The sequence below is a fragment of the Martes martes genome (genome assembly GCF_963455335.1).
Source record: "Martes martes genome assembly, chromosome: 2".
Taxonomy (NCBI): Eukaryota; Metazoa; Chordata; class Mammalia; order Carnivora; family Mustelidae; genus Martes; species Martes martes.
Window position 1 is genome coordinate 35,223,260 of NC_137889.1, and position 23,763 is coordinate 35,247,022.

The 23,763-nt window shown below is 35.4% G+C and overlaps 1 protein-coding gene across 1 annotated transcript in view; it reads left to right on the forward strand.

Moving 5' to 3' along the window:
* Positions 1 to 17,658, forward strand: part of LOC308339064 (disintegrin and metalloproteinase domain-containing protein 5-like) — a gene marked incomplete at its 5' end in the record, with an annotated part of 157,507 nt that extends 139,849 nt beyond the window's left edge. The window contains 4 exons of the mRNA XM_080797436.1: positions 3,763 to 3,846; positions 4,536 to 4,647; positions 15,587 to 15,746; positions 17,420 to 17,658. Coding sequence (XP_080653562.1) covers positions 3,763 to 3,846; positions 4,536 to 4,647; positions 15,587 to 15,746; positions 17,420 to 17,474 — 411 coding nt within the window. The 3' untranslated portion in view covers positions 17,475 to 17,658. The remainder of the gene's footprint in view (positions 1 to 3,762; positions 3,847 to 4,535; positions 4,648 to 15,586; positions 15,747 to 17,419) is intronic.
* Between the last annotated feature and the right edge of the window lie 6,105 nt (positions 17,659 to 23,763).

The following is a 23,763-nucleotide window of genomic DNA, read 5'->3' on the forward strand; positions in this document are numbered from 1 at the left end:
AAACGGTCTTGGGAAAATTGGACAGCTAATGCAAAAGAATGAAACTAGACCACTTTCTTACACCATGCACAGAATAAACTCAAAATGGATTAATGGCCTAAATGTGAGACAGGAAACCATAAAAATCTTAGAGGGGAGCACAGGCAATAATTTCTCTGACATTGGCCATAGCAACTTCTTTCTAGATCTGTCTCCAGAGACATGAGAAACAAAAGCAAAAGTAAACTGTTGGGACTACATCAAAATTAAAAGCTTCTGCATAGTGAAGGAAACCAACTAAACTAAAAGTCAACCTACAGAATGGGAGAAGGTATTTGCAAATGACATATTTGTTAAAAGATTAGTACCCAGAATATATAAAGTATTTATACAACTCAACACCTAAAAACCTATAATCCAGTTAAAAATGGGCAGAAGGCATAAATAGAAATTTATGCCTTCTGCCCAAAGAAGACATCCAGATGGCCAACAGACACATAAGAAGATGCTTAACATCAGAGATCATCAGGGAAATGCAAATCAAAACTACAATGAGATACAACCTCATACCTGTCAGAATGGCTAAAATAAAAAAAATCAAGAAACAAGTGTTGGGGAGGATGTGGAGGAAAAGGAACACTCGTGCACTTTTGGTGGAAATGCAAACTGATGCAGCCACTCTGGAGAACAATATGGAGTTTTCTCAAGAAGTTAAAAATAGACCTAACTTATGATCTCATAATCACAGTACTGTGTATTTACCCAAAGAACATAAAAATATGAATTAAAAGGGATACATGCTCTCTAACATAGCAGCATTATCAACAATAGCCAAACTATGGAAGGAGCCCAAACGTCCATCGAATGATGAATGGATAAAAACATGTGGTAGATATATAATGTGGAATATTATTCATCCATCAAAAAGAATGAAATCTTGCCATTTGCAATGACATGAGTGGAGGTATAGTGTATTATGCTAAGTGAAATAAGAAAAGTACAAGACAAGTTTATATGATTTCACTCATATGTGGAATTTAAAGAAGCAAAACAGATGAACATATTGGTGGGGGGGGGGAGAAAAAAAAAAGAAGGAAGCAAACCATAAGAGACTCTTAAAGATAGATAACAAACTGGGGATTGATGAATGGAAGTGGGTGTAGATTGGCTAGATGGGTGATGGGTAGTAGGAGGGCACTGGTTTTTTTATTTTTCTTTTTAAGAGTTATTTATTTCAGAGAGAGAGAGAGAGAGGCAGAGAGAGACTGTGCATGTGAGTAGGGGTAGTGTGGAGGGAGCAAGGCAGAGGGAGGAAAGAAAGCCTGAGGCAGGACTTGATCCCAGGACCCTGTGATCATGGCCTGAGCTGAAATAAAGAGTGGGATACTTAACTGACTGAGCCACTCATGCAGCCTCATAAGAGGGCATTTATTATGATGAGCACTAGGTGTTGTATGTAAGTGATGAATCACTGAATTCTACTCCTGAAACCAATATTGCACTATATGTTAAGTAACTAGAATTTAAATAAAAATTTCAAAAGGAAGAAATAGGAAAACAGTATTAACACATAATATAGCATAAAATAATTTTTAGATTATTAGAAAGTTCTGACATTTATTAAATTAATATATCTGATAACAGCTTAATATTCTAATTAATTCTATGAACTATTAACTCCAAGAGCAACAATGGAAAGTTAATTAAAATATTTTTAAACTTTTTATTTTATTGTATTGTATTTTTAAATTCAAGTATAATTAACATAGAGTGTTACATTAGTTTCAGGTGTACATTTCCCCATTTCCCCTCCACACTTTTGGCATCAAGAGTTTGTTCTCTGTAAAAGCCTGTTTTTTTTTTTTTCATACAGATCATCTCTTTTAATCTTTAAACAACACTAGAAAGCAGAGATTATTATGCTTATGATAGTATAAAGAAGAAAACTCAATAATTTTCAGAGGGACCCACAAATATTTGAGATAGAATTCCAACTCATAGCATTGGGCACCAGAAACTGCTCATCGATCAAAATGGATAGACAATGATTTTCTGCTATCAAACATTAATCTCTCAAAATTTCTAGTTTCATAGCTTTAGCCTCACTTGCCTTTCCTAGCTTGGATTCTTGTCTTTTATAGAGCAGCAATGAAGTTCAGGAGCTAGAATGACCTCCAGCATCATCTGGCCCAGAGGTCCCCGAACATTGGCCTGTGAGATGCTTGCTAGAAGTACAGAATCCTCAGACCTACTGAGTTAAATTCCCTATGATATATTCTGAGTGTCTGTATTTAAAAAACTAGAACTGAAACTAAACCCTCCTCAGGGATTTTGATGCTCAATAAAGATTAAGAAAACTTCATTTAGTTCAACTAACTGTCCTATCTGATTCACAAATGAACAAGCAAAATTTTAGAAAAACGAAGTGATTGGAAAAGTTAACACTGCCCCTTAGAGAGAGAACTAGATCGTCCAAGCTCTCAGACTAGTGTTTGTAAAAGCCTGTTTTTGGTTGTCTTTTTTCCTCTTTGTTTTGTTTCTTAAATTCATCGAGTGAAAGCATATGATATTTGTCTTTTTCTGACATATCTTTTTGAGAGAAAATCACAAGTTGTGCCTGCTAAATTCAAGTTTATTTCTATATAATACATTTTAAAAATAGTCCATGAAAAAAACCCAAAGTTTCTATCACATCTTGCTCATCTGGAAGCGCATGGAATACAAATATGATCTGAGGTCTCTCTCCCCTTGAATTCTAAAGGATATTGGCTCAAATCATTTTTTTCCAGGGTCCTGGTCCTCCTCTTTTTGCATACATGGTTGTTATTATGATCCAAAGACAAAATTCACTCAAAAAATAAAACTCTTTGACAAAGTACTGAATTTACTGAATTTTTTTCAATAATTAGGAAAAAGGCACAAAAATTAATTCCATAAATTAGAACAGTGTAAATTCACACATTAAACACTCTTTTTCCTTGGAGGCCTTTTAGCCGCCTCATAGTTGGGAGTCTCTCATTGTCTTATTACTGCATATAATTATCTGTTATTCTTGCTGTTCTCCTTCTCATCATTTTTTTCTCGTGGAATAGTAAACTGTCTTCCTGTGCTACTCATACCCATGATTTTAAGACCCCAATCTCCCACCTCATAGTTCTCAACCTTAGTCACTCCAATGATCATGTGGACACTGCACCCAGAGATTTTGATAGAAATGTCTCAGGTGGAGCCTGGGCATAGGTATTTTTTAAATGCTTCTTGGAGGGATGCTTGGGTGGCTTAGTCGGTTAAGCATCTGCCTTCAGCTTAGGTCATGATCCCATGATCCCATGGTTCTGGGATAGAGTTCCCCATCAGGCTCCCTGCTCAGCAGAGAGCCTGCTTCTCCCTCTGCTTGACACTCCCCCTGCTTGTGTGCTCTCTCTCTCTCTCTCTCTCTCTAGCAAGTAAATAAAATCTTTAAATGCTTCTTGGATAGTTCTGGAACTCAGGAACTAGTCAAATTATTTTTCCAGATATTTCCCTTTTTAAGTGGACTTCTAGTGCTAGGTGGTAAGAAAATAAAACTAACTTCTCACATATGGTTACATCTTTAAAATCTGAAGGCTTATAGCTTATTTCACATTTATTTCAATGTTTCAAATTATTACCTTATTTTACTTTTTGTATTTTTATGCCAATTCTTGATAATATGAATTCTGAAACTCTCTTGAATTTTTCTTATGTATTATCCATACACACAATCTGATTGTGTGACTATTCTTCACTTCCTTTTGCTTTTAGTATTGTGTCAAATTTGTGTGCGTAAAAGTTCAATACCAGATAACAGATGAGGAGTGCAACTCTACTTATTGCAATAGCCATGGAGTAAGTAATTTCAATTTTCATTTTAGCAAGATACTTTGAACAATAGCTATAACAGTTTTGAGATTTAAAAAAAATTATTAAGATGATTTTCATGCTGCTTGGTGTCATCTAAGAGTCTATAATTTATAACTTCAATCTTATTTCTTAAGAAATGTTGCTAAACTATTTATTAGAGAATATAAAGTAGGAACATTTAAGATGATTCTGGATGTATAAAGTGTTAGGTAAATATAAGGGGTAGATGTGCTATATGCACCATGTATTGTTATATAACAAAAATGATCTTATTTTCACAGAAAGAAGGTAGAAACTGGTAAACAAAGGTCATTAGAATTTTTTTTTCTAGTCTTGCTTGTTAATTCAGAGTCTGGGCTGTTCTGTGAAACTGGCAACTAAATGATAATTAGTGGCATGTTACTGGTAATTGATATTATTTGGGTCTGGCTATGGAAAGAGTTGAAGAATTTTTTTTTAAAGTACTTTGTCAGCAGAAGCTAAATATACTTTCTAAAGTATGGACAATATTGAGAGAAAATTTGTGAAAATTTATTTAATTTGTCTATTTAAGTTAAATGAATAAATTCTCTGAAATAAATTCTCTGTTGAGTAAGTATAGAATATTCATTGGTCTCTAATGAAAACCGTCTTTGTCTCTAAAAAACAATTGTTCTATTTTCTGATTACTCCAGGTTTGCAACAATTTAAATCATTGCCAGTGTGAAAAGGGGTTTGATCCTCCTACATGCCTGCAGAAGAAGGGAGAATTTGGAAGTATTGATGATGGGCACAAGGCTCCATCTGGTTAGTGTCTTTCAAATTTTATTAATCAAAGACAATATGTAAGAGAAAAAATTAAAGTATAGGTTCCAAGCTAGGTTACAAAGCAACTGATACCAAAAACATGTTTTTGTTTTATTTGTAAAATTTTTAAAAATCTAAGACAGTAGAAGTTTTTCCTGTACTTTTTATATCTCAACATTGACATTGACATTTATATCAACATTGACACAAAAAGTGTACCCAGATTAGGCAATATAAAAGTAGAAATTTCAGTGTATAAAATTTGACTAGTTAATTTGGATTGTTCACTTTGGATTGTCTCATACATTTCTGGTTTAAAATAGTGTTTGTTAGTAGTCATTGTTATATTAATGCCACCAGATTCTTTCAGGCTATCTTTTATTCCTTTTTGCTGCACTGTAAGGACTCCAGTCCAGTCTTTTGAACTATCCTCTCTAGAATCTCTCCTGTGGGGTTCATGAGTACTATTTTGAGATTAAGCAGTCTGGCTAGGACTGGGGATACCTGGGGGATATTCCCTGGTTTTAGAAGATATTGGAATCCACCTAGGATAACCTGGGAGCAGAGGCTCTCCACCCTCACCCCCTTTCCTTTTGGGACATATAAATACTGAAACTCCTTGGCAGATTTACTTGAAGCTTGGATACTAGGGGGAAGGTGTAGCTAGAGTGACCAACTTTTTACAGAGTTAACACACAGCCATATTAGACTATGTATCAGACCAAAAAAAAAAAAAAAGGAATAATAGTTTAACATGTAACATAATTTTAAACATATATTTATTTAAAATTACATATTGTGTATTACTGATTTTTATTACATAAATACTATTATTTAAGTAAAACAACAATACTAGTTACCAGTGTGTACAACCAATTAAGAAAATAATATATATGAGCAAAAGTGTAACAATATTTTATGACAATATTTTATAATATTTCCCTTGAAATAGCAATTTATATTTACCTCTTTTTAAAAAGTCTTTACTGGATATTTAAATTTTGCAAGCTATCTTATTGTATATTATTAAGATTCATAAATGTAAGAATTTTCAAAAGGGGAATATAAATAAAGGAAAAATTAAGCTTGCCCTATATTTAATAAAAAATAACAATGACAGTATTATCTCTCTCCCTTCCTTCCTTCCTTCTTTCTTTTTCTTTCTCTCTTTCTTTCTTTCTTTTTACTAATGAATCATTGAATACTACATCAAAAACTATATGTTGGCTAACTGAACTTAATTTGAAAAATCTTTTTTTAATAAAACATGATTCTCTTTGTTTTATGATATGGTCAGATATATTTTTGGCTCTTTCTGTTTCATCTTCCAATTATACTTCTCTGTATTGCTTGCAGCCTTTCAGATATCTTTCCTTTAAGCAGCATCAAAATGGAATAGAGCCAAATGTACAATTCTTTTTGACCTGAAGCTCTGCTTTATCAAGCCACATTTCCTGAATTCAGGTGTCAGTCTATTGTGATGGCATCCACAAAGATCTCCTACAAAGTATTTGAACATGACATACCTGTTGTGTTGGTTTTTTTTTTTTTTAAATTGGACACAGCAGGGTTTTAGGCTTGTAGAAATTATTTTGCAGATCTCCAAAAACATTCATTAGCTTTGTTTCTGTAGGTGTCTTCTAGTAGATCAGGTACCTAGCGGTCAGTTCCTTTTCATGTTTAATTCACCATATAGGCTGCCCATTTCAAAAATGCTCATCATTTTTAAGCACTCTAAATCACATTGGATGTCAGAAGTTATATATTTTTTTTCCTTAGAGAACATGGTTGAAAGCATAGAGGTAATTTGCATTTATGATATCTAAGTTGAATTACAAATACATTTCAATTTTAATAAAGGTCTGAGAAGGTCCTGTTTCACTGCTTGCCTTTTTCTAATTACATTTTTTGAGTTCTGAAGCAGTCTTTTTCCAAAAATATGAGTCATAGGTATAGTCAGTTCATTTTTCCCAAGACTCACAGATTAGCAAATTGTTTCAGAGAAACAGAATGTAAATTCTGTTTTTACTGCAACCTTTCTATTTTCCTCTTCAATGTACTTAAAAATTAAAGAAATACATTCTTATTGTCCAGCCTTTCAAGAACAAGATTTTATGCAAGGCCAGTATTCTAACACATCTCATATAGCTTGTAACACTAAGAACCATCTTGTATGCATCCATGTCTGAGGAAGCCATCGCCTTCCCACTTCATAAAGTCTTGAAAAATCCCAGGGTGCCTGGGTAGCTCAGTTGGTTAGGCATCTGCTTTGAGCTGGGGTCATGATCCTGGAGTCCTGGGACTGAGCCCCAGGTTGAGCTTCCTGCTCAGTGTGGCGCCTGCTTCTCCCTTTCTCTCTGCCCCTCCCCTTGCTTGTGCTTTATCACACAATCTCTCTCTGTGAAATAAATTAATTTAAAAAAATCCCATTATCAGCTTCCATACCTTTTGAGGAAACTAAAAGTGACCAAAAGCTTTCATCAGAAAAGCCTGTATATCACAGGTAAGCATATCACACTCCATTCAGTGTTGTGTCCATGGTGTGTAGGATGTTTAGTGGATAAGATCTTTTCCTTTTCTTTGATAAGAAGCTTATAGACTGAGTGGGATTTGCAGAAGTTTACATTTGGACTGCCTGCTAAATATGCATATAGATCAACAAAGTCTAGTTTGGATTTGAGCAAGATAAAAAATTTTTTTTCTGTAATTAAAATCTGTGTAGAAATTAAACTTATTTTAAACTTCATTTTTAAAATCAAATTAAGAGCTGGGGGAATATTTTGCTGCCTTATTCATTTGTTAAGATATGACAGTCATTGCCACACTTAAGGAGTCAACAGATATTATAACAATTCTCACATTTTTCTCCCACAGGACATTTTTGATGCAATCTGTGAATCCGGAAATGTAACTTCACTTGGTTTTGTAAAGCAATGAAGGGAATGAGTGATAGGGCTGTGCATGTTTGTTCCTATGGTATGCCAAAATTAATGCTAATTTGCTAGGTATTTTTGTCAGGACATTGGTGTCTTTCGGGGAGAGAAAAGAATTTTTTTTAAATTGGGAAACAAAAAGATGCAGTTGATTTAAAAATTCATGCTTATGTCATCCAAAAAATTTGTGATTCAACTTCCAAATATGCTTTCACAACGCCTTTTCCACCATATCTATTCCAAATTCTTTTTTTAAATTGAGATATAATTGACATATTGTATTCATTTCAGGTGTACCATATAATGATTCAATATTTGTATACATTGTGAAATGGCTGCTGTAAGTCTAGTTAGTATCCATCACCATACATAGTTACCTTTATTTTTTCTTATGATGAGAACTTTCAAGGTCTATTCTCTTAGCAACTTTCAAATATGTAATACAGTATTCATGCTGTACATTGCCTTCCTAGGAATTACTGACTTTATAACTGGAAGTTTGTATCTTTTGACCCCCTTCATTCATTTCACTCAACCCTCCACACCACTGACAACCATCAGTCTGTTCTCCACATCTGTAAGCTTGATTCCACATATAAATGAGATCATATAAATAAATTGTCTTAGTGTCTGACTTATTTCACTTAACAGAAGGCTCTCAAGATCCGTGCATGTCATTATGAATGGCAAGATTTCATTCCTTTTTATGGCTGAATAATATTCCATTATTATGGCATAATAATATTCCATTGTCTACATATGACCACATTTTCTTTATCCATTCATTTACTGGTGGACATTTAGGTTGTGCCCATATCTTGGCTATTGTAAATAATGCTGCAGTGAACATGAGTGGATCATATATAGTTTTGAGGTAGTGTGTTCATATTCTTTGCCTATATACCCAGAAGTGGAATTGCTGGTTCATATGATAGTTCTATTTTTAATTTTTTAACCTCACCCTCCATACTGTTTTCCATAGGAGCTGCACAACTTTATATTTTTGCCAATGGAGCTCAAGCGTTCTTTTTTCTCCATATTCTTGCCAACACTTGTTATTTCTTGTCTTTTTGAGAATAACCATTTTATTTTTTATTTTTTAAAAAAATTATTTATTCATTTGAGAAAGAGAGAAAGCATAAGCAGGGCAAGAGGCAGAGAGAGGGAGAAGTAGACTCTCTGCTGAGCTGGGAGCCCGATGCAGGGCTTGATCCCAGGACCTGGAGATAATGATCTGAGCCAAAGGCAGATGCCCAACCATCTGAGCCACCCAGGCACCCCATGATAATAGTCATTTTAACATGTGTGAAGTGATATTTCCTTATGGTTTTTGTTTGTATTTCCCTGATGATTAGTGATATTGAGTACCTTTTCATGTTCACATTGGCCATTTGAATGTCTTTGGGAAAATTTCTATTCATTTCTTGTGCCCAGGATTATTTGGGGTTTTTTGCTAGTGAGTTAAATGAATTCTTAATATATTTTGGATATTAACCCCTCATCAAATATATTGTTGGCAACTATTTCCTCTCATTCAGGGGGTTACTTTTTAATTTTGTTAATGATTCCATTGTTGTGCAGGTTTGTAGTTTGGTGTAGTCCCACTTGTTTGTTTTTGCTTTTGTTGCCTTTATATTAAGTGTCAGATTCAAAAAATCATCACCAAAATCAATATCAAGGAGCTTGCTACCTATGTTTTCTTCTAGGAGTTTTATGGTTTCATGTACATTCAGGTCTTTAAAACATTTTAAGCTAATATTTGTTTATCATATAAAAAAGTCCAGTTTCATTCTTTAGCATGTGACTATCCAGTTTTTTCAATACCACTTATAAAGGACTGTCCTTTCTGCCATTTTATATTCTTGGCTCCTTTGTTGTAATTGACCACATATGTGTGGGTTTATTTCTGCATCCAAAGTATTTTCATCATAATGTATAATATGCTCTCTTTAGTTACTTCTTTCTTTTTTTTTTTTAAGATTTTATTTATTTATTTGACAGACAGAGATCACAAGTAGGCAGCGAGGCAGGCAGAGAGAGAGGAAGGGAAACAGGCTCCCTGCTGAGCAGAGAGCCCGATGCGGGGCTTGATCCCAGGAGCCTGGGATCATGACCTGAGCCGAAGGCAGAGGCTTTAACCCACTGAGCCACCCAGGTGCCCCTAGTTACTTATTTCTTAAATCCAGTTGTATGTGTCCTTCCATCTGTCATTAAAAATAGTCATTTAGTCTTCATGATCAGTGATGTCTGGGTCATAATGGTTAGTATTGTAATCATTCTGATTATCATTATCCTAGGAAACATGATTACAATATTTACAAAATGAAAAATTAAATTAGTACTCTTTTGACACAAAGCACAACAGCCAATCCAAAGACCGAGTCAAAGATGGACTATTAATGATTTCAATACCCTTGGGTTGCACACTTAAGTCACATCACTCAGAATGAATCACAAATTACAATTGTCGAGATCAGCTGTCAGAGTTAAAAACAGAAAGTACAGAAGACAGGTAATTTATGCTTTATTCATTTAACACCAAAACAGTGTTGCTTTCACTCCTTATTTTTTTAAGCTTCCATATGGATTTTCTTCTTTTGCTTCAACCCTCCAAACCAGTTGCCGTAACTCAGAGAATTTCCCATCTCAGGAATGGATTATTCAGTATTTGAGACTTTGCATATGACAACTTGGATCGTCCCAGGCAAATGTTCATGCTTTGTTTCCCAAGGTCACTCGGGGTCCTGATGTCAGGAGAAGGGTGGTTCTTGAGCCTTGGATCAGAGGAAAACTTTCAATCCAGCTAGTTTCATTTAATCAGCTGCCATAGAGTCTATCTTCATCCATGTATTCTGGGGCTTGTAGGTGTACTCTGAAAGCCCCGGGCTGGTATGCCATCTGGCTGCATGCGTTTTCTGTCCCCAATGGTCCTTCCTGGGGCCCTGTACTCAGACAAAGATGAGGCCTGGACTCAACAAGGGGGAAGCTCTTGTGATGTCAAATGCATTTTGGAGCATAAAGATGAGAGGCAAGGTGATCTTAAGAAGCCCAGTTTCTTTAACACCCTTATTCTATTTATTTTGTATATCACTGACTTAACAAAATATGACTTGGAAAAAACTAAAATTATGGAATTCATGATGGCTTTATTTGTAGTCAGTACATTATCAACTTTTGTTAATATTTCATGGGTATTATCAAAGAATATATAACCATTTTACAGCATGACATGTATAGCTATAAGAACAAAGATATACATATGTACATAATGGAATATATATGTGTTTATGTGTGTGTTGCCTGTTTGCACATTCTAGAATCTAAATTCTCCTATATTTTTGTCTACTTGTCTACTTAGTATATAAAATCATAGAGTGTATTTTAATTTCACATTATAATTGTTCTTTCAAAAATTTTTATATAATCCTAACTCCAGAAATTACCACCAATAATACTATACATTATTCTTGATTTTCAGGGGTTATTATCAATCTTTTTAATCCATGACAAGCTAGTAGTAAAAAGAAATTCATTTACATCTCTTTAATTTTCATGAAGCTTCCCATTTACCTATGATTATAGGATATTTATAATTCTGCTGTGTATTGCTCTTTCATCACACTTGGCAATCTATTTCACTAATATTTTTGACCCTTTCTAACATACACACATTTATATATGTATGTTTACTTGTAAAATACACATAACTTAAAATTTACCTTTTTAACAATTTTTAAGACTACAATTCAGTGGCATTGTTGTGCAACCACCATCCACCTCCAGAATTCTTAATCTTGCAGAACTGAAAGTATATATTCATTAAATGATAACTCCCCATTCCCTTCTCCCCAGCTCCTGGAAACCACCATTCTACTTTCTGTGTCTATGAATTTCACTACTTTTGAGACTCTGTATAAGTGGAATCATACAGTATTTGTCATGTTGTAGCTGGCTTATTTTACTTAGTACAATGTCCTCAAAGTTCATGTTGGAACATGTGTTTAAAAAAAAAAAATTGGGCGGGGGGGACACCTGAGTGGCTCAGTTGGTTAAGTGGCTGCCTTTGGCTCGGGTCCCCCGCATCCTGGGATTGAGTCCTTCATTGGGCTCCTTGCTCCACAGGGAGCCTGCTTCTCCCTCTTCCTCTGCTTGCCACTCTGCCTGCCTGTGTGCTCTTTCTCTCTCACTGACAAATAAATAAATAAGTAATCTTGGCTTTGTTACCTGGAGCTGGTTTCCGGGACTTGTTTTTAAGTGAATCCCCTGGGGGCAGGGGAGCAGGGTTAAACAATAAGGTTTTTGTTTAACCTCAATGAAAGCCTCTAGCTAAAATATAAAAATATAAAATAGGTCCTTACATTCCCCCCTTTTCTTTGGAGAGTAGTCAAATCTTTGACTTTTTAGCCAGTTCTATATCCCCCCCATTTTATTTTGCAATTGCTTATACCTCCCGCCTGTATCTTAACAGGGGCAACAATGAATTTAATGAACTCATTGTTTTTTTGAGTCTTAGTTTTAGTCCACGATCGGCGGGGTCCATCACGGGGTCCATCGGCAGCGGCATCCACCTCTGGGGGGCGTTCTCGTCCTCGGCTCGTTTGACGTGACCCGCGTGAATCCAGGCCCTGATGCCTTCTACTTTTATTGCTGTGGGGGTGGTCAGGATGACAGTAAATGGTCCCTTCCAGTGAGGCTCCAGGTTTCCCACTTGGTGGAGGCGTACCCAAACCAAGTCCTCTTGGTAACAAAGCCCAGATACAAAGGTGGGTCAGGCCAGGTGGAGACATCCAATCAGTAGGGGGTTGCATACTGTCTCCCTAGCTACCAAGGAGTATGGGCCCCCGCCCTTTGGGAACCCTTTTGGCGCCAATCCTAATCAAGGTGTAATAGGCTGATTCAAATGTCTACTTGGGTAAATTATAATTCAGTTGGTCACCTAGCATCACTGTGGAGTTTCCTGTGTGTTACAATCTCATTGGTCACGTGTGCGTGGCCAGGCCTGATCGCATGGCCTTTGCCCTTAAAAGCTAGACTGTGAAACAGAGAAGGGTCGCCCTCTCTTGTAAGAGGTGCGGCCCCGAATGTTCGGTTAGATTCTTGATGCTTGGCGTGAAATAAAGCTTTGCTTGACCTTCAAATAAATAAATAAATAAATAATCTCTAAAAAAATTTTTTTTAAAATTTATTTGAGAGAGAGAGAGCACAAGCAGTGGAGGGGAGCAGAGGGAGAAGCAGACTCCCTGCTGAGCAGGAAGCCTGTTGAGGGTCTTGATTCCAGGACCCTGAGATCATGACCCTAGCTGAAAGCAGTCACTTAACGGACTGAGCCACCCTGGTGCCATAATTCCCTTTCTATTTAAGGCAGTTAATATTCCATTATAGGTATGTACTACATTTTGCTTATCCATTCATTTGTCAATGGATAATTGGGTTACTTCCAAGGTTTAGTGATTGTGACTAATGTTGCTATGAACTTGGGTGTATTAGTATCTGAGTCCATGCTTTCAATAATTTGAGGTATATACCTAGTTGTGGAATTGCTAGGTTATATGGTAATTCTATGTTTAATTTTTTTGAAGAATCTCCATATTGTTTTCCACAGAGGATGCATTATTTTGCATTCCCACCAACAGGGCACAAGGATTCCAGTTTCTCCACATCCTTGCCAAAACTTGTTATTTTCTGTTTTGTAAATAGTAGCCATCCTGACGGGTATAAGCTGATAACTCATTGTGGTTTAGATATCTTTATAGGTATAGGATGAAATATGGATAATAAATTACCTTTTGCATTTTAAAAAATATGATTTTATTGAAAATTGTTATCAGAAAGTCTTCCTGTCATTGTATTTTTAACTTGTTACTTTTTACATGTAGGAAGCCTACAGATTTTTGTGTATACATTTTATCAATGGGCTATCACTATTTTCAAGTCTTTTAGTTTTTAAGGCAGTTAATTGATGTAACTGCAATTAATAATTTTGCCACATCTTTTTCATAATAATTTTTCTTTCCTCTTCTTTAGTTAATCTCTACCCCCATCTCATAATTGCCCTGGGTAATCCATTCAGAATAAAAGGATATAATCACAAAAGAGGTGATCATTATTTTACTCCTAGGGAAACTTCCAATATTTTATCATGAAAAACAGCAGTGAAACAGGCATAGGATAGACATTCTCATTCTGAAGAAAGAAATTGGAAGGAAGGGATGACAGATCCCAGTAAATACAAAACCTAGCAAGCTAACTTGCATTAGAGTTTTAAGTTTCAAGAATATTCTCTTTGGCTTGATATTCTGTCCTCCAGGCCCACTGTAGTGACAGCATCATCCCATAGCCCTCAGTGACATCCACCCCACGCTTTTGGCCCTGCCCACACAACAATTTGCAGCCTCCCAGGCACTGGGCTGGGGCAGCCTAGCTGAAGCCAAGGAGGGAAGCTCCTGGGGCTGTGATGGGCAAGAAAACCCTGATCTCTGAATCACCTTTGGGGCATTCTTCTCTCTTCTTGAAAAATGAAGTATAACGGCAGTGAAATGACTATATTGTCCCATCCTGTTCCCTTTGGTTCAACCTGGCAGGGTTTCTGCCTTCATAATCTTATCCCTATTCCTTTCTTCTGCTGAGATGGCTGCTAAAATAGTTCACATGCAATAATCTCAATATCAAATGACTTTCCAGCCACACATTGAGCATTTGGTTAGGCTGAGAATTCTCCAAGTCTCTAAGTTCTGGTATCTCTTTGATGAACACTTCTTCAACTCATCAATCTGCTCTCACATTTGCTCTGAGAAGTTGGGAGGACCTGGGCCATACCTTAAACATTTGCTTAGAAATCTCAGCTAATTATCCAGTTTCATGGTTCACAAGTTTTATCTTGCGAAGCACTGGGGCAGTTCTAAGAGGAACATATTGAGTCATGATCATGCATGACTATAGCTGGGGGGTAGCTCCTCTACCTGTCAACTTCCCCATTGCTTCAACTGGAAAACAACAAAAACAAAAACATGCCAATAAATTGTGGCTTAAACAGAGTTTGACACATTACAAACCCAGATAGGTGGCTGGTATGTACAAAGAGGTGAAAGTTGTGGAGCCACATAGATCAGATACTCAGGAATAAATACAGATGTCAGCTGAGAATGAATAAGAACTGATGATGGGGACACTTGGGTGGCTCAGTTGGTTAAGCATCAGACTCTTGACTTCAACTCAGGTTGTGATCTCAGGGTCTTGAGATCACGCCCTGTGTCAGCTCTGCACTCAGTGGGGAGACTGCTGGAGATTCCTGCCCCTCCCCCTCCCCCGACCACTTGTGCACACATGTGTGTGCTCGCTCACTCTCGCTCTCCCTCTCTCTCTCTCTCTCTCTCTCTCTCTCTGTCTTAAATAAATAAATAAATCTTAAAAAAAAAAAACTGATGAGAAAAATGTGACATTAACATTAGTTGGTCAGAAATGGGTCAAAGCCAGACTTAGCCATGCATTCTATAAAATAATTCTAGAGCCATTTTAACAATTTCCTGTTGCTGTATATTTGACTAAAGAACTTAGTTAAATATTTGTTATTTAGTGACTGCTAATTTTTCATTTTTAGAAAAATATTTAATAATGTGAGAGAGATTAAATGTCACACTTCCCAAATTTAATTCCTATATATGGGTACAGTCCCAACACTCTCTGTGGTATACATGTTTGAATTTTGGATAAGCTGTATCAGAAACTGAAGAAATGTTTGGAGGTATTAAACATGTGTTTATGAAAGATTATCTTCATTCAAATAAATCACTATATGATGCAATGTTGAGAACTTATAGACATTAATAAAGTACTAGTAACAGTCTGTTTTATATGTTAATTTATTATTTAATATTTATTATATTTATAATATATGTGACTGAAATGTTTACTGTTTGGGAATAATGTTGGTAATGATATCCTCTCCACATTTTTGTCTGGTTAATACAATCTCTAACATAATTCGAAATGGTTATTTTCTATTATAGGAAAAAGCTACTTGAGGGAACAAAATACCACTCCTTCAAAACACCGATTACTACTCATTTTCTACATTTCTCTACCTGTGCTCATCATCACTGCCACTGTTTTAATAAAACAGAATAAAATAAGGGAGCTGTGCTACAGAGAGGAAACTGAAAGTGAGAGGTACATATATGTTTACTCTTATTAAATTCAATGAGTCAAGAAAAAAGTACTCCTGTTTCATCAGGAATATCTAAGATTGTAGGAGGAAGAACAACATGAGGAGAGGTCCAGGGATACATTTCAAACCAGTTTGATGTCCTCCATTTTTTTATTTTTCATTTTACTCATGAGTATTTCTTTAAGAGGAGATATGATTGCTGAGGATAGTGGAGGTTTATTCAGCCTGTTAGTCAGCCAATGCTGTCGAAATAGTCGTATTAAGAGTCTGTTGTCCAAAGGCTTCTGAGAATATATAACACTGCATTTCAAAGGAACTCTCAAAAGATAAATTTTTTAGATACAGATTCTCAGACAACTCTATTAGAACAGCTCAACTAAAATGGTATTTATGAACCTGCTTCCAAAATACTATTCCAAAATATTGTTTTCCTAAGTATTGACATTGCTAGTTTGTAAAGCCATTTCTTAACCAGAAATTACATGTGCAGTTCAAAACACAGGCTAGGAGATGGGAGGCAGCATCATGAAATGGGGAAGAAATTACTTTTAGCCTCAGAAAACCTAGTTTTAACTCCTAAATCTTGTATGCAGAAACTATGATACCTTGAGCAAGTGATTTAATCTTTGTGTTCTTAAAATTATTCTCTATAACTCTATAAAATGGGAGATAATAATAGCTTTCCAATGTATCATAAATTTTTGGGTATACCAAATCAGTAAGTGAAATCACATTGTCTATAATCAGTTACATAAATATTTATACATAGTTATTAGGCCCCTTATTCATAATTTACTGTATTTTCCCACAGAAGTATTTATCTCTAGTTTTAACTTCCAGTAAATGACAGGAAGAGAAGACACAGATATATGTTATAACAGAAAGAAAAAAAATAGAAATCTATAGAAAAATTAGCTTAAATTTTTGACTGCTACTTTAAGGTTTTGGCTTAATTTGACCTGAAGAGTGAGGGGTATCATAGAATCAGAGGGCATGTCTATACAAATGTGGGCCCATAAATAATTGAATAAATGTAAAATGAAGATGAGTTCATCAAAAAAGCAAGGTGGATTATGGCATTTCTTCTAATATTAAGATTCATCTTTAGATGAATGAATAAAGATGTGGTATATATACACAATGGAATATTACTCAACCATAAAAGAATGCCATCTTACCATTTGCAACAACATGAATGAACCTAGAGGGTATAATACTAAGTGAAATAAACCAATCAGAGAAAGACAAATACCATATGATTTCATTCATATGTGAAATTTAAGAAACAAAATTTAAAAAAGACAAAAAACCAGACTCTTAAATACAGAAAACAAACTGGTTCCCAGAGGGGAGGTCAGTGAGGGGGGGATAGGTGAAAGAGATGAAGGGGATTAAGAGTACACTTACCTTGATGAGCACTGAGTAATGTATAAAATTATTGAACCATTATATTGTATACCTGAAACTAATATAACACTCACTGCATATTAATCTATTCAAGAAAGAAAAGGAAAAAATCAGTATCTGTTTTATTTTATTGGGAGGAGACATTTTATTTAATGAATCACTATATTTAATGAATCATTATTTTTCTTTGAAAAATAATCATTCAAATAGTCAGTTGTTCAAGATTTTTAAATTTCTCCACTTGAAATAAATTTTGTCAATTTCATAGATCTGTGTCAGAAGAAAGCAGCAGTAACAGCAGGTTATCCCCCAGTGTAAGGTGAGTGTAGAAGTATGTGATGAGCTATTGTGCATTGTAATTTTTTTTTTCCTTTGGTGCATTGCGTGTTTTGGTAATTGTTTAGGAGCACTGTAAAATTGTTAATTTGAACATTTTTTCATGATATTCCTTATGGTTTTCACTGTTATTTAGTGTTGTAATAATAAACAATAAAACTTGCTCTCATGATATCTCAACCTCTCCTCCCCAACCTACACTAAAGGAGTGATTTTTGTGTATACACACAAGCATCAATAAGCCCATACTTTGTGGGATTTTTGTTTTGAGCACTGGTAAGGAGCAATTATATCTTAATGACATCTTAATGACAAATACGAAGAGGACTGATAATATAAGGGATATCTTTTATGCTTATAGTTACACTATTACCTCAGGAAAATACTGTTAGTAAGGTTAAAGCCTTGGAATATTCACTCATTTTACTATCTTAACTTATCTGGAAAAGTAAATTTAGAGATCAAACTATGGAGTCATCAAACAGAACATTTTATTAAATTATAAAGTCCCCTTTATTGTCAGTATATAAAAATTTCCCTTACCACATGATGGATAGAATATAAGAAGAGATAATATAGAGCATCTCAGGTTGTTTTTCAAGTTATGTCTTCATCCTTGCAGTACAAAGTTGCATGCAATGATATTCATGTAAAAGATGTTGAAATAAATGTCTAAACTGAGGACATTTCTAATTCTAAGAGAAACAATATAAATAAAATATGATTAAAAACAGAGAGAGAGGCAATAAGAGACTCTTAACTATAGGAAACAAAGTGAGGGTTAATGGAAGGAAGGTGGGTTTAGGATAGAGTAATTGGGTTATGGGCATTAAGGAGGGAACTTGATATAATGAGCACTGGGTGTTATGGGCAACCAATGAATTACTAAATTCGACCCCTGAAACTAATAATATACTATATGTTAATAATTGAATTTAAATAAAAAATTTAAAAAAATAAAAGCACACCTTCCTCATCTTATTGTCAAGGCAGACTATTTTAGGTTCTACAAAAATTAGTCATATTGCTACTCCCAAGGCAAGACTATACTTCAACCCTCTAATCACAATGAAATGCATATTATGGGACAGAGAACAATCATGTTTTTTTATTATAATCTCTATCAAAAAGACACAAAAAGAAGAAATAATTGCACTTGGAGACAGTGGATGGGAAGAAATAATTAAGGAAGGAGCAGAAATGAATGAAAAGGAAAATGAACAGAAAAATAACAGAAAAAACAGCAAAGAGAGACTGATTCTTGAAAAGATTAATGTATGTAATTAAAACTGTACTGTGTATAAACCTTCTGTCAAGTAACATCTTTTTTCATTAAGCTATAAATGTATGTAAACTTAGGTCTAGAAAGATATTAGAATAGCTTTATGCTTAATTCATTGGAATGTGTATAATGTGTCCTTAACCTAACATCTTCTTTCATTAAGATAAGTGTTTATAAACATTATCTGTTGAAGCATATGGGAACAGAAAAAAAATTTATCCAGTAGTTCAAAATAAAAAGTAAGGTTATAAAATACCAATATCAGATAATAAAATTACGTATTTTTAATCTTTTGGACATTAGAAGAAAAGAGAACACTGTTGGTAACTTAAAATAAATTTAAATTTTTAGATGAAATGTATGGATTCCTTCAAAACCACATCTTTCCACCTTTCCCAAAATAGAATAGAGAAAAATTGAAAATACTGAATAAATCTTCCATTAAGGATCTGGAAACTGTCATTTAAAACTTTCTCACAAAGTTAATACTGGGGCATATTGTTTTCGTGGCATGCTTCAGGAGCAAAAGAGCCCAGACAAATTGAGTCAGCACTTGCTTAATCACATCATCTTGTATTGCATTGAACGAACAAGTCACAGTATCAAACTCAATATCAGTGAGTAGATGTGTATGATGTACTCCACCCACTCTAATAGGAGATACTAAAAAGTCACATGGCAAAAAATATGGATGAATAATCATATACTAGGAAAAGAGTGAAGAATTGGAAAAGTAATTCAAACCATTACATCTTCCTAACATTTAAAAAAGAAAGTAATGCCTAATTTACACATACTCATCTGGAAAATACAAAAAGAAGCAGCATTTCCTGTTTTTCCTGTGTGGCTAGTCTACCTTTATTTTTTTAATTAAATTTAATTGGCCAATGTATAGTATATCATTAGTTTTTTTTTTTTAAAGATTTTTTATTTTATTTGACAGAGAGAGAGAGATCACAAGTAGGCAGAGAGGCAGGCAGAGAGAAGGGAGGAAGCAGGCTCCCCGCTGAGTGGAGAGCCCGATGCAGGCTCGATCCCAGGACCCTGGGATCATGACCCGAGCTGAAGGCAGAGGCTTTAACCCACTGAGCCACCCAGGTGCCCCTATCATTAGTTTTTGATACAATGTTTAATGACTCATTAGTTGAGTGTATTGAATCTAACTTTAATACCAAAACTTGACAAAGGCAATACTAGAAAGAAAAAATTACAGACCAATTTTTTTTAAAGATTTTATTTATTTGATAGAGATCACAAGTAGGCAAAGAGGCAGCCAGAGAGAGTGAGAGGGAAGCAGGCTCCCTGCTGAGCAGAGAGCCCGATGTGGGGCTTGATCCCAGGACCCCGAGATCATGACCTGAGCCGAAGGCAGCGGCTTAACCCACTGAGCCACCCAGGCACCCCTACAGACCAATTTTTGATTAAAGATGCAGCAATTTTAAACAAAACATTTCCAACTGAATCTTGTTAGCATTGTAAAAGATAAATAAATAGCCATGGAAGGAATGAAATGTTGCTTTAAAATTAGAAAGCTGATATAACGTAATTCACCATATTAAGAGAAAACGAGAAAAAATATACAATCATTTCTATATATGAAGAAAAAATATCCTTTCGCTATAAAAGTTCCCACTTAGCTAGTGACAAGTTACTGTAATGTGATAAAGGAAATTTGAAACAAGAAAACATAGTAAACATTCCAGTTAATGATGAAATTGTGAATGTTTCTTCCTGAGATCAGGAACATACTCATTTCATAATTGTATTCCTTTTCAACATTGTGTGGATGATCCTAGCCAGGAAAATATGGTAAAAAAAAAAAAGTAGAATGATTGGAAATGAAGAATGAATGATGTCATTGTTTGTAGATGATATGGCTGTGTACATAGAAAATTCTAAAAACTTACAAACCAATTAGAATTAATAAGTAAATGTAAGGTGCCTGGATACAAGGCCAATATATAATCAGTTTTAACTTCATACATATACATGCAACAAACAATTAGAAAATGATAATTGAAAAATATCACTATATATACTTGTGAGTGTGTGTGTGTTGGGTGTGTGTGTGAGAGAGTGACAGACAGGCAGGCAGACACATTGGTTTTAGGAATAGAATTTAACGATTCATCCCTTACATATAACACTCATTGTGCATTATAACAAATGCTCTCCTTAATACCCATTGCCCATTTAGCCCATCCCCATCCACCTGCCTCCATCAACCCTCAGTTTTTTTCTCTATCTTTAAGAGTCTCTTATGGGGGTGCCTTGCTGTCTCAGTTGGTTAAGTGTATGCCTTCCTGTAGGATCATGATCTCAGGTTCCTGGATCAAGCTCCCTGCTCAGTGGGGAGTCTGCTTCTCTCTCTCCCTCTGCCACTCTCCACCCCCTGCTTGTGCTCTTTCTCTCAAATAAATAAAATATTTAAAACAACAAAAAAGAGCCTCTTACAGTTTGTTTTCCTCTCTCCTTTTTCCCTCCTTCCCAAATATTCATCTGTTTTGCTTCTTAAATTCCACATGTGAGTGAAATTATATGGCATTTGTCTTTTTCTGACTGACTTATTTTGCTTAGCATAATACACTAGCTCCATCCACATCATTGCAAATGGCAAGATTTCATTCTTTTTTATGGTTGAGTAATATTCCATATTGTGCATGCATATGTGTGTGTGTATACACACAATATTCCATATTCCATGTACATATATTCCATATATATACACACACAATATGGAATATTGCACATATATACATATATACATATGTATATACATATATATGTATACACACACACGCACACACACACTCACTACATCTTTATCCATTCATCAGTTGATAGACATGGGATCTTTCCATAGTTTGGCTATTTTTGATTAATGCTGCTATGAACATCAAGGTGCATGAACCCCTTCGGTCTCCTTTTGGGGGTGGTGGTCTTTGTCTGGTTTTGGAATCAAGGTAATATTGACCTTGTTAGAATGACTTTGGAAGTTTTCTATTTCTATTTTTTTGGAACATTTTGAGAAGAATATCCATTAACTCTGGCAGAATCCCCCTGTGAAGCCTCTGGCCATGGACTTCTATTTGCTGGGAGATTTTTGAATACTGATTCAATTCGTTAAACAAAGGATTTTCAGAGACAAGGCACACATACAAATTAACCATATCAGAAAATATTGATACATTGTCTACACTAAAATTAAGAAGTTTTAGAGTGATCTCAGTCAGCAGAAGAGGAATCCCTGGGCCCTCCTTACTCCACAAGCACACCAATTCAACAATTCATGGACAGATTCCCTCTGTGAGAAATCCAGAAACTAGGAAAGAGGTTCTTGAATTCTAAATGAGTACAAAAGTCCCGATATCAGAGGCAGTAGGGAAATTCAAGACACATTCCCATAATCCCAGCCCCTCACACAGTACCATATGATCAGGAGGCAACCTCCCATCTTCTAGCTTCCTGGGAAGAGAAAGAGGTAGGTCATTATATCCAATGTCCAAACTTTTCTGTGGGCTACCCAGAGGACTGGCTTGGTCTAGCCTGTCTTGGAGCTCTGATGGGACCTGGCATAATGTAGCTGCCTGCAGCCAGTGAGAAAGAGATGGTGGTTTGGGCTGGCAGTTGTCATAGCCTCATAGCTTCTCTTCCTGGTTCAGTACAGAGAAAGTGGATAAAAAAAAATCCCAGCTTTTCCCTGGATAGGGTAAGGGATGTACCATGCCTCTAACACCTAAATTTTTCTGAAGGCTACACAGAGGACTAACTTCAGTCTAATTTATCTTGGAATGCTGATAGGACCTGACACAAATTGGCTGTCTGAAGGCCAATGAGAATAGAGATGTCAGTTTGATTTAGCATGCAACTAGTCAATATAGTTGGCTATACTTATATTGGTAAAATAGATATTAAGTCAAAACCTGTCACAAGAAACAAAATCATATACATTATTTACATTATATGATGATAAAAAGGATTAATTCACCAAAAATATATGATAATTATTAAGTATATATGCACCCAACATCAGAGAACCTAAATATATAAAGCTAACATTGATAGAACTGAGTGGAGAAAGAAATAGACAGCAATACCTCACTTTTTAAAAAAATGAACATAAAATGTATTATTTGTTTCAGGGGTACAAGTCTGCGATTCATCAATCTCACAAAATTCACAGTGCTCACCATAGCACATACCCTTTCTAGTGTCCATCACCCAGCCACCTCATTCCTCCCACCCCCTCTACTCAACCCTCAGTTTGTTTCTTGAGATTAAGATTAATATCTCTTATGGTTTGTCTCCCTCTCTGGTTTCATCCTGTTTCATTTTTTTCTTCTCTCCCACTATGATCTGTCTTGTTTCTCAAATTCCACTTATCAGTAAGATCATATAATTTTCTTTCTCTGATTGGCTTATTTTGTTTAGCATAATACCCTCTAGTTCCATCCACGTCATTGCAAATTGCAAGATTTTTTTTGTTTGTTTGTTTTGATGGCTGCATAATCCATTGCAGATATATACCACATCTTCTTTATCAGTTCATCTATTGATGTATATCTAAGCTTTTTCCATAGTTTGGCTATTGTGAACATTGCTGCTATAAACATTCATGTGCACATGCCCCTTTGGATCACTACATTTGTATCTTTAGAGTAAATACCCAGTAGTGTGATTGCTGGGTCATAAGGTAGCTCTATTTATAAATTTTTAAGGAGCCTCCATACTGTTTCCCATAGTGGCTATGCCAGCTTGCATTCCTACCAACAGTGTAGGAGGGTTCCCTTTTCTCCCCATCCTTGCCAACACCTGTAGTTTCCTGACTTTTAATTTTAGCCATTCTGACTGGTGTGAGGTAGTATCTCAGTGTGGTTTTGATTTGTATCTCCCTGATGCTCAGTGATGTTCAGCACTTTTCCACATTATCTGTTGGTCATTTGGATGTTTTCTTTGCAGAAATGTCTGTTCATGTCTTCTGCCCATTTCTTGAT